The sequence below is a fragment of the Heliangelus exortis genome, chromosome 3 (genome assembly GCF_036169615.1).
Source record: "Heliangelus exortis chromosome 3, bHelExo1.hap1, whole genome shotgun sequence".
NCBI lineage: Eukaryota > Metazoa > Chordata > Aves > Apodiformes > Trochilidae > Heliangelus > Heliangelus exortis.
In genome coordinates this window covers 96,011,536-96,023,805 of record NC_092424.1, presented here as the reverse complement: position 1 = coordinate 96,023,805, position 12,270 = coordinate 96,011,536, and the positions used below count along the sequence as shown (strand labels likewise).

The following is a 12,270-nucleotide window of genomic DNA, read 5'->3' as shown; positions in this document are numbered from 1 at the left end:
ACTTTTTGTTTTAAAGCTTCTGTGAACAGAAATGAGAAAAAGTTCTATTTTCTCTCTGCCTCCTGTCCAAAGTGCTGCTCAATTTTTGTTTTGTTTTCCTTTCCTTATATAAAATGGGACTCATTCCAAATACTGTCTTTGGAAGGCTAAATAGTGTGTACTGAGGGAAAGACATACTTCATCCTGTGAAGACATCCTTTGAGGATGTTAGAACAAGATTTCTATCATGATTATGCTCAGGCTTGAGGTTTCACTGTGCAGTGGGAAATGTCTCGGTGTCTTAAGTGACTGGTGATACCTTCAAATCACTCAAATTTGGAAATAGGGCTGGTCAACCAGTAAAGCATTCTCCAAGGTTTAATTCAGATGCCAAAAATAAAAAATACTAATGCCTTTAATAGTTGAGGAAGCACCAGGCTGTTTTTTCTGTCACTATTTACATCTATGTGTAACTACTCCATTCCAAAACCAGAAAAGTACTGAAAGCCATGAGAATGGAAATTTCAGAACTGAGAAGAATAGTTAAAGTAAAACTGATTTATTCTTGAAAATAATCTTTATTCTTCTGTTTCATACCTAAAAGATGATCGGTGAATAATCAAATTCTCTGCATCCAAAGGGGTTAAATGTTGTATTGCTGGGACACATATTCATCTATCATCAAACTGATTCCAGAAGGATCAGATTTACCTTTGCCAATTCAAAAGACATTGTAAAACCATAATAATATTAGAACTGTTGAATTATACTTTAGTTTCTAACGTATCATATCTTGTCTAATTTCAGACTGTAGAACTAGAGGACAGTTTAATGCATTTTCATATCACTTTCGGGGAAGACGTTCACTTGATTACAGCTTTCAGGAGGATAAGCCCTTGAAGAACATGAAAATATCCAAAGCAGGAAGGTAAGATTTCTTTTTTGGGGGGTTTATTTTCAAAATGGAATGAAACTGATAATTTCTTTGTAAGTGAATAATACTTTTCTTCCAGTGTCTGCTTTTTCAAGTTTATGATGAATGTATTCTATTCTTACACTTCTGCATAAATGCTAACAGAAAAGCCCTTTTTTTTTTTCAAGCTCAACTTTGTGTAACACCATTTGTGAGTGACACAACACAGTGATTTTGTTCTTCCTGTGCTTGTCGTGAAAAAAATTCAGTAACGAAAAATAACTTGGGGCAATCAGCATCCCCCATTCCTACTGTTCCTGCAGTAACTAAATTGCTTCCTTGCCTCGTCAGCACTCCCAGGTCTGCTTGCAGAAGTAGGAGGTCACAAAAAGTGTTGGTAACACTAGCATAAAAATTTGCAAGGATTGCTTCTAGTACCAAAAAATACTCAAAGTAGGAATGGAGAACTACAGTGCTACTGACAATGTTGTTGATAAATCTGTAATGCTCAAAATGCTGTAGCAAGGAAATAAATCCCAATGTCAGTCACAAATAATCAACAACACAAGGTCCCTGCAATTTCCAGGGAATCAAAATTTAACTGTGAATTAATGAAATGAAATGAAATGAGTTCTACTTACACAAACATTTCTTTTGAAGATCCTTCTTGGTGAGTGAATTTGAGACTGGTTTTGAACTATAGCTCTTATCATATGTCATGTACTTTTTTGGTAAATAAAATTAACTCCTTGACTGAGACAACCAGGCAGACTCTACTCACTCTGGCAAGGAAAGCAAGTAGACAGATATGTAGACAGGTAAATTTATTTCAGCATTTTCAAATACTCATGCAGATATTATAGTACCTAAGAAACATTATGTTTCACTTAAATGTTAAGAACGTGTCCTGAAGTCACAGAGTCTTTATGTGTTTGAGATTTTTAGACAAGTGAAGACAGGAGATGAAAGTAAACTTGCTTACAGACAATAGAAAAAGCAAGGTTCCTTTGAAGTAATTCTTTAAGAAGGATGTTTTATCTGTCTTTGCAAGTTAGAAGTTAGAAGTTTTTAACAAAACAACAATTAACTTTTAAAAGATTCTAGTCTCAAAATTCTAAAACTGCAGAAGGGTTAAATTAAAGTGAAAGTGAGAAAAAAATAAATGTTTATATCTGAGAAGCATCTTGTTTTCATTAATTTGCTGTAAATCTACAATAGTGAAATTAGTAATAAGGACTACAAAATAATAATTTTACAATACTTTATTATAGCTTAAATAGATCTGAAGCAATTCTTTAACATTCTCATCAGTTCTCATGCTCATTGTTGTATTGTGATGAGACGACTTTTCTCTTTTTTGACCTTCTCATTTTCAGTAACTTGACCAAGTGGGGAAGATTGAACTTTGCTATACAACAGCAGCTGCTTTACTTGAATTTTGGCATATTATGTTGTTTAGAGTTCTTTTTCTTTAATTTAGATGAAAAACCATGGGGAACTGAGTAGCTGGAACACCTGCCAATAAGTGCTGTTTTTATTTATGCAGAAAGATTATAAATCAGGACCCCTATTATATATGAGAGGATTTCTTTACCAGCTCAGTCTTTGGATATTCCTTATCTCTGGAGAAGACACACTAACAAAACAGCAATGCTTATGTGGATTCAAGGATCTTAATGTAATAGATGACTTAATAATTATCATTATCCTTGATACTGAATACATGGGTTTTGAGTGGTGCCAAATAATATATTATTAGTTATGGACAGTTCCTTTGATAACTTTGATAACACCTCTTATCAGATATCATCTGGAAAGTGCTGTAGACAAAAGATTCTAGATCTTGTGAATGTTAATCAGTATTATTTTCATTTTTTGTTTAAAATTAGAAACAGGAATATCTTCATATCTCCAATTAGTTCTTACTTATATATGAAATTTTCTTTCTTTTTAAAGCCATGTTTCTTTATACACACATTTTGCTAGTGACCACATAGAGGAATAAATTGAAACTGTATGTGAAATGTTAATTTCATGTTTGGAAGTAATGAATGTTTTTTAAGACTCCTTTTTGTCTGCTTTCATACTGGAGGATTAAGAGATTTCTCAGTGAATTTAAGACAATGCTTTACAGTGTCACAGGTGACAAATATGTGTTTCCCCTTGCATAAAATATGTACCATTTTTTCTATGTTGAGAATGTCCATATTGCTACTGATATTAACAGTAATCTACACCTCACATGACCTGAGACTTATCTCATGTATTGTTGACCTGAGACTTATCTCATGTATTGTTGTGCTTCATGAAGCTCCTACATTTGTTGGTTGCTCTTCTTTTACATTTTTATTTGAAGTGGTCTAAAATATCTAGCCAAACATAAATGAGTTAGATCAATAACCTGACTTGGCATTCATTTCTTGCAGTTCTGTGAAACAGAGTAAATATTTTCGTAATGCCACATCAACATCTAAGGAAAATTCAAACATGCCTGCTGTAAATGACTTCAAAGAATTTGTTTTGGAAATGCAAAAAACTATTTCAAGCCTCAGAAACCAGGTGAGGTGCTGTAATGGATAGGTGCTAATTATAAATTTAATTCATAATGTTTTCCTAACATCACTCCTCTTATGTTTTTAATATTTAGACATCCACTGCAGCAAAAACCCACCACATAGTATCTCAAACAAAACACAACACAGATCATGGTGTGTTATTATTCTTTATTTCTATGTTCTTTTGAAATCATACTGAAATATGCTACGATTAGACCCTTTTGGCTTTTGAACTTGAAAACTTGTGTAACCATTTTATACTAAGCAAGGAATTAGTCTTTTTCTAAAAATTAGTTTTTAGAATTAGTAAAATCTTATTTTCCTATCTGAAATGTATGGAATATACGTAAACAATTATTACAATGTAGTCTTCCTAAGAAGTAATATGCCAGACTACAGCTGTAAACATAGTTGAGATCTAGATAACTTGTAGAAGACTTCTATGATGTGGCATAACTAAACTCTTTATTCAGAATAATTCAGCCATAGTGGAATTTAGTTTTAAAAATGTGTACCATAAAGGGCAGATAAATCTAAAGTAGGCTAAAATGTTTGCCTAGAATACTTAAGTTCCTCCAGAGCAGCTTTTCTATGTAAATACAGATATGAATCATCTATTTTTTTACATAATAACTTGATTCTATCCTTGATTGTATTAATTAAGCATTGTTGTACTCCCAATATCACAGGGGAAAACACTTTGTTAAGACTTAGTACATCTCAGTCAGTTCTTTCTTTATTTAATTTAAGTAAGGCTGAGAGACAGTTGAAAATTGTGTCTTCCTAATAACTATTCCAAGAAGCACACAAGCAACGAGATAAGCTGCTCACATGACTTCATTTTTTGTTGTTAAGAAAAACAGATAGTAAAAAATCCAAGCAAACATCATTATTATTATTATTATTATTATTATTATTATTATTATTATTATTATCATTATCATCATTATCATTATTATTATTATCTTCCTTTCACTCATACATTTTGAAAGTCTAGACTTGTATTTCCATATATGTCAAATGTAGTTTGCTTTCCTTTGCATGATCTAGTTGTGTATTCCAATAGTAGGAAAGATGTGTCTCAGTTATCTTTTGAAAGGTTGCTTTTGTACATACTAACTTTTTGCAATCTTTTAGCATTATGGATACTAATTAGTGAGAATTAAAACCCAGACAAGTATTTATTATGGATTATTTAGCATAAGATAAAAGACAGAATACCTTGCACAAATAAAACCTTTTTCTTTTTATTCACTTATTAACTTTTAATATGTTTTCAGATAAAAAAACTTGAATCACGCCTCAGTAAAACTGATTGCACTGATGAGAAGGGTAAATCATATGCCAGCAATGAAACTTGGAAAAGGGACCCTTGTACTGTATGTGAATGCAAAGTAAGTATATGGAAATCCATTTTAAGACAGAATTTATGTTAGGTTCTGTTTCTAAAAGAGCTGTTCCAGTTTCCTAACTGCTAATTTCTGGGTAATAATTACTACTTTTCTTTAATGGACCTTTGATTTGTTTGGTACAAAAACTATGCTCAGACCATGACACTGGTTTCCAATCCAGCCTTTAAATAATTTATTGTATTTTCATTTATGTGCAAATACAATTGTACTGGCAAAATTAGCTGCAAAGTAAGATAATTATTTAATAAGTCTACTGAAATGCATAAAAATCAATAAAAGCACATCTCAGTGCGAGATTTTTGTTTTCTTTATCATAGTGAAACTTAAAAAAAAGGAATTTACTCAGTATCCAACGTTCCATGGCAGGTCATTAGATAAATTAGTACACTACTCCATTAAAGATAGTATAATATAAAGAGCCTTCTCTGTATCAGTCTACACTGAAACAGACTATGTGGAGTTAATGATCCTAGAGGGATAACTCAAAACATGGTATTCAACAAAATGAAAAGCATATTTATACCTGGAAATTGCTTCTAAGTGTGTTGATTTTGTTACTTTTTTCCTTATGCAGGTTGGTCAGATTACCTGTTTTGTAGAATCATGCCCTCCAGCTGACTGCAAAGCACCTGTGAAGGTGAAAGGAGATTGCTGTCCAGTCTGCTTAAAACAAAATATTAATAGAAAGGAGCCATAAGTCTGCTTTTTAAGAATTTAGGGTGCATATTCCTTAAATCATATCAATACCTGCTGATGGCAAAAACAGGTAACTACAGTCTTAACAACAGCAATAAATCAAGATTTACAACTTTGTAATGGTGCTGTAACTGTATAATATAATGTATTTTATTTTCTGCTCATGAAGGTAACCACAATGCAAAAACTAACAAAAGGGAAAACAGCAAACAGGTCAAATTTAGTTGTCTGTTAAACTTCTCAGGTTAGACAAACTCAAACTGGTGCTACTTTAAAAGAAGGTTGTCAGGTAGTTTTATATATCCAAAATGACTGAGTTTAATCTTACTCTAAAATGATCACTTTGTTTCCTATCTTTAATTAGTAACATTAAAAGTTTACTCTCCCTTTTCAGTACCAGCCTGACTTGATATTTAGCTCTTCGTTATTATTTAGTAAATTCAAGGATGAAGAAAACACAAGGTCACTGTGCCCAAATCCATGCTGTAGAGGGCCAGTTTCTGCAATATCCCACCTGTTCCTGGAAATTCTCTTGAACCACACTGCATGTGGACCTGCAAGGAAACAAAGAAAACTACATGACGCTTTTCAACATCCTTTCATTAATTCATGGAGTAAAATTAATCAAAAATTTCAACACCAAAAATCTAGAACTAGTAAGGAAATATAAATAAATGTTATTAGGTGATATGAAAAGCAACTGATGGTATATTACAGGTGTAATTGACAGTGTTTCTCATTCTAGGAAAACATGAAGGACAGAGTAGCATTTGATCTTAATCCAAACATAATCCTTTTTGTCAAAACATATGTAATTGCTTGGCAACTCCTTTGTTTCACTTATTTCAAATCATTGTAACATGACCATCCAGCCCAGTTTTAAAGCATGCTTCTCTTGATCTCAGATCAGTTCACATATTTATGTGGCCCTGTTTCGAAAATGTGAAAAGATGTCACATGCCATTTTGTATACAAAGATTCCTACTGATTCATTGTACATATTGTCAATGGACATGTTCCTGGTTATATTGTGGCACTGTTTGTTGAAAAAAAAAACAAACAATCAAAATCAAGCATAATGATAAATTGTGAATTGACTACTTTTTCTGACAAGATATTTGATTTTTTAGGTTTTTTTCCAGTTTCATGTAATGCATATATATTTTTACCTCAATATTTTTGTCATTCATGTTAAAAGTTTTCCAATGGACTCTATTGCCATTTAATAAATGTTTAAGTTTATAGAGTGTATGTCTACACTAGCTTTTCAAAGTTGTATACTTCTTCGAGTACAAACTCCATGGTTTTGACCAGGAATTATATATTATATTCAGTGAAGGACAACTATCATACCTCATCTTACAGCTTCTTTGTGTTTATTCAGAATTGATTCCCTCCCTTAATACTTAATGTGTTAGAATTTATGGCCCTGTTCTTAAGTCCTAAGTCAGGACTAATGAGAACCAAACCTCTTCTGTAGAAATATAGTTCAATGGCTTCTAAGTTTATTGTTCAGATTTAGGGACTAGAGATTTGAGTATCAAAGAAATCTGCACAAAATGAAACATTCTAATCTTGAATATTTCATATTATTCAAACAGACCGAATACATAATTATTGCATGGTAAATCAAATGTTTGTCTTAAAAAGTAACCTAACACAGCAATATGAGTTCAACTAGAGTATTTTGGCACATAATTTCTCTCATTACTAACAGTAATAATTTCTAATTTGATAAACTGATACCATGGCATACATTCAAACTTCGATATATCTTTAAAGCTTACTACAGAAATTTGTTTCATACTATGGTAGGAGAAACATGTATATGTGTGTGGTGTGTTAAAGGTGTGTGGTAGAGGTACACAGTGGAACTACAATTTATACTTTTAAGAATATTTTAATTGATTTTATATGCAATGTTTTGACTTATGTAATTTTCTATGTTAATGCGTTTAGAAATTTTGTGTGGCAAGCATGTTTGAGTATCATATGGTTCCTAAAAGTTGTCATTCCTGTATTTCTTTGATACTCTGGTATTTTGTTGACTTTTGTTGAGTCCAAACCACATGTCTCGTCCTGTAATTCCAACTGAGATGGAACTCCCATTGACCTGTAGCAGGAATTCCTCAAAGAGGAAAGATTGCAGAGCTAACCCAAATATAATTTAACTGTCTAAACAGTTAAACAAGGCAATAATACATTCAGCTCACTACTACTTGCATTCTTTTATTCCAATTATATATAAATAAACTTTCCCAAAGTTTCTGCTTGTAGGAGAAGAGAGTTTCCATTTGTACATTATAAAATAGTACCTTATATCCAATTGTTCCTTTTCTCCAGCCTCCAGAGTAAAGTGGGAGGTTTTCTTTGTTGTTCACTGTTTATTCATATGGTATATAAAATGGGCTTAGGAGTCTGGATATGCTTAAAGAAATGTAATATTGAGTTATTTTTTGCCATCTGTCTGATTATAAACCATTCAGGAAAAAACAAGTCTTTATCCACAGTTTAAAATATAATCAGTCGTGGGTTGTACTAGTTCAGTTTTATTGCAGTGTCTGCAGAATCAGCATTGATTTTATACTTTCTGAAGCAGTGGCCAATGGCTAGATGACCATTTCCTTGCTATCCACTGTGAGAATATTGCTGTAATATGTTGCAAAATTTACATATTTATTTTCTTTTTTAGTGTTACCTTAAACAAAGTGTTGTTTTTCTCAGTCAGTAAATTTACCAAAGAACTGTTTGCACTGTATAATGAAAGCTTTTCAGTTAAAATAAAATGGGCCACATTTCCAAGTAAATTCCAGATGATTTCTTCTTCGTATGTGTATTGTTTAGATTATTTGCTGAAGATCTGAGTGTGAAGGTTTTTATCAAAGATCCATATTACTTATCTAATGCAGGATTGTCATGATCAGGACTCAGAATTAAACAATGAATGAATGAATCATGTAGATTCAGTAGGTTCTTTAATGTTGTGACACATAGAATGAAATTATCTATCCACTGTTCTGTTTTAGGTGATAGGAAAAAAATACATATATACTCAGAAATTATATTTAAAAATACAAGTATTTCTTAGCATGAGTGTGTTTGAAAACTCTCAGTGCTGAACAGGTTTTTTCATTTTTTATATGGGAACATCAGAATACATACAGCCTGTTCTTACACAGATTAACTTCCTCACATGTTCAAATAGATCCAGTCTTGGCTTGCCTTCCAATGCCCTTGATTCTACATTCACTCATATCTTTTCACAAATGGAAATCCAGGTTCATTCAGTCTCAGCTCAAAATGAGACTCCTGTGCAAAAGAGATCCTCTTATTTGGGCCTCATCTTGTTTCTGCATCACAGGGTATGAATTACAGCTGAACAGGGTGAGTTACTCTACTCATTTGTTGAGGTCTTTGGGTCTCTAGGTCACTAGGTTGTTTCTTTTGTAAGGTTCACCTGAGATTCATCTGTTTCTTCATGAATTAAAACATTAAAACATTTTGTGATACAAATTGCAACATGCAACATAATTGTTGCAATTAATATAATTCTAAGCTGCCTCACAGTGAAACAGGAGGAGTTAAAGATGGACTCCAATACGCAGAGTTAAGAATTGCTTTCAGGTTGCAGTTGTGAGAAGTGCCAATACTGCCAATTACCGTAGGCTCAGGCACATTCCTCAGGGAAGCACATTTCATTTATCTTCTTTCAAGACTGGGTGTCCAAAGAGTAGGCAAACTGTGGGTGCAGTTACTGTACCTTTTCATTCCCTAGTCCCGACTGAGTTATCCCTCCCTTGTTTCCATATTGGCTGAGTACTCCAAGGTTTGCAGCCTACCTGATGTGCCTAAACTTACCACCTGATGTCCCACCCCTGTTTACCTTGTTCCACACTCTGCCTATATAGCTTGCTTAGTTGTTCTTATTTCTTCCCTTTTCTGGGGGGTTACACAGCTCTCCTACTTTGACTCAAGTGCCTGGATGATCTTCTAACCACTATCTTGGTAAGAACCATTTTTCTCTCACACAAACACTGAGCAATGTTGCACAAGCCTTTGATTGCACCTTATTTCCAAGTAATCATTTCCTCTCTGCCTTTTACCTAATGAAAGACAGCTTCAGCTCCTGCAAAAGCAGTATTAGCTCCTCTCACACAGTTGAGTGGGCTTCACTTTACTTTGTCTGAGTATTTCATAAGGCAAATCTAGAAAAGCAGAACTGCAATAGATTGATACAGGTATTTTCCAGAAGACTGCTGAAACATCCTGTTGCTCTTCCAAAATGATGGGTAGTATTCAGTCATTCTCCTATAAAAATTTGATTTTTTTTTTCTCAAATGTAGAAAAAATAAGTTTGGAAAAGTACTGGCATATATTTTTCTATAACTTAGATGGGTTATGCATGTTTTTTAAAGCCTAATGCATGTTTTTTTCCTAAGCCTAATCCCGGCTGTTTCATTTTGGGCAATAGTTCCTTTTCTTTCCTTTTTTTCACACTTAGCCTGATGTGGTAGGGCAAGAAAACCTCTGCACCTCCAAAATATTTTCTGTTTTCTGGCCAACATCCTTGCTCTCCAAGAGCAGTGTTGTGAATGGTCCTTTCACTGCCCTTTAGCATTCCAGGCTGGTAATGGATGGAGCAGGGTACAGATCAGATATGTCTAAGTTACAAGAACATCTGGCCAGCTGTGTTTAGCTGAAAAGCCAAGAATTTAATATCTCTGTTTAGATTCAGAAATGGAACAGTACAGCAATCCCTGTGATAAAGGAATAAGCCTAATTGTTGCATGCAGTAAAGATATTCATGTCTGTTTGATTCCTCCCTCAGTGATACAACTTTACATTCCCACAGGTCACATGCTTTAAAAATGTTGCTTTGTTGCCAAAACAAATCCTATTACCTTCTTATATCTTTATGAGATGTTGTCTGTTGTTAACCTGGCTCATAGCCATTTTAAGGATCAGCACAGAAAAGTGCTTCATGTTTTCTTTCATAGAGATTAGCATGAAAAAAGTACCCAGAGGGAAAAAAGTTATCAGGAGTTATCCTGAGAAAGGAAAAGAAACTATTGCTTTCTTCTGGTGAAGAGGGAAAAAAGAAAGATACTGACAAGTACTCTGAATTTTTTTGGGCATAATACAACAGTTCATCAGGAATATAGGAAATTATTAAATATACCAGAGCAACACATATACTGGACTGCGACAGAGTCCCCAGGCACTGGGATTCAATTTCACTGAATTTCATTGGGAATAATTTTCAGTAGTAGGGCTGGCTGTTAGAGAGGCAGTGAAGGAAGCTTTTAATCCTCTACCTGCATTCTGAGGCATTGCCTTGTGCAATGAAAAATCACTTTTTTTTTTTTTTTCCCCTCTTCATTTTTCAGAGCTAACTGACTTAGATATGAGCTCAAGACTACAGGCCAAAAAGCGAATCATCAGCCTGACGTCTCATAATGAGGCCCTCATAAAGGGCCTGTCTGGTGAATGAGGACACAGAGGCCTGACGGGGATGTTTTGGAGGAGGGTTCAGCCAGCCAGTTAGAAACATTACCAAAGGGCCATACTGAGGTTCCTGTCCTTCTCCTGCATTTAGGTGCCAGATTCAACACTGTCTCATATGAGTTTCCATAATGCGAGTTTCACAGTTCCAAGGAATTCTGCAAGGAGACATCAAGCTGAGGGCTCCCTCTTTCCTAAGCCACTCTTACTGTTGTAAGTCATCTTGCTATATGTGAGATGCAAGTGTGACACCTTCTATTTATAGAGAGCAACTCCAGTTACTGAAGTACTCAATCTGTTTAAATTAAGTGTTTTTTCTCCCTCTAGGTGAAATCAAGTCATTTTGCAACCTACACTTTATTTATATCCTCAAATCTTTCACAGAAAATGCAGACTTTTTTTAAAGTCATCTTTGTAGAGAAGGCCTTCTTGAAAGCAGGGCAGCAGGCTGAAGACATTGTAGATGCAGAATAAATGTGGTGGGATTTTTTTCAGCTGAATGGGCTTGGCATGGTTGCGTGCAACCTTGCTTGTTGCCAGGCTATTCTCTTATATTGAAAACATTTAAATGTTGCCATGGGATCATTTGGATTTTTGTTTATATCACCGGTCAATTCAGGTGATAAAAACAGCAGTGGCCTTGAGGTCATAAGATGACATCTTGCTTCTGATGCAGGCAAATGTTAATGTGGATTTTAAAATTGTCATCTTATGTTCTTTCCTTTCTGCAGTGGATGCTATTGTTACCCTACATTTCACCTCACAAGCAGCAAATGTTTTCCATTTCAATTTCAGCTGCATTCAGGAAACGTTGCCTTACTTTTTTAAGATTAAGTATCTTGCACAATCAGAATGATAAAAAGGGATATAATTCCTACCTATTGCTGTTGATTAAAAGATTTTTAAAGCCAGAAGTCATTGCAGTCCTATCTAGCATCTGCACATGTTAAACTCAATTCATCCAGTGTTTCATACTTTTAAGACACTGTCTTGTGTTTGTAAAATAACTTAAAGAGACATACAGTCTTGACTGAAAATTTTTAAATGTTACTACTGCATCACCATAATGTAAATTTTGATAATTGGTTACTAACTTGCACAGAATTTCAACCTACAATTGTTTATGTGTCTATGTGCAGGTATTCAGCTTTTGCATTGTGACCCTTAGTTTCACCTGTACTTGCAAACTAGATCATGTTTCTTATTTCTTATA

General features: G+C 34.0%; 1 protein-coding gene across 7 annotated transcripts in view; it reads left to right on the top strand.

Moving 5' to 3' along the window:
* Nucleotides 1-12,270, top strand: part of PXDN (peroxidasin) — a 104,050-nt gene that overhangs the window by 72,736 nt on the left and 19,044 nt on the right. For 3 of the 7 annotated variants that reach the window (XM_071741827.1, XM_071741825.1, XM_071741826.1), the window contains 4 exons: nucleotides 787-907; nucleotides 3,319-3,451; nucleotides 4,728-4,841; nucleotides 5,434-8,362. In XM_071741827.1, the coding sequence (XP_071597928.1) occupies nucleotides 787-907; nucleotides 3,319-3,451; nucleotides 4,728-4,841; nucleotides 5,434-5,556 (491 nt within the window). In that variant the 3' untranslated portion in view covers nucleotides 5,557-8,362. Of the gene's footprint in view, nucleotides 1-786; nucleotides 908-3,318; nucleotides 3,452-4,727; nucleotides 4,842-5,433; nucleotides 8,363-12,270 lie in introns of those variants that run through there. The other 4 variants (XR_011725402.1, XR_011725405.1, XR_011725404.1 and 1 more) reach the window with 2 other exon arrangements.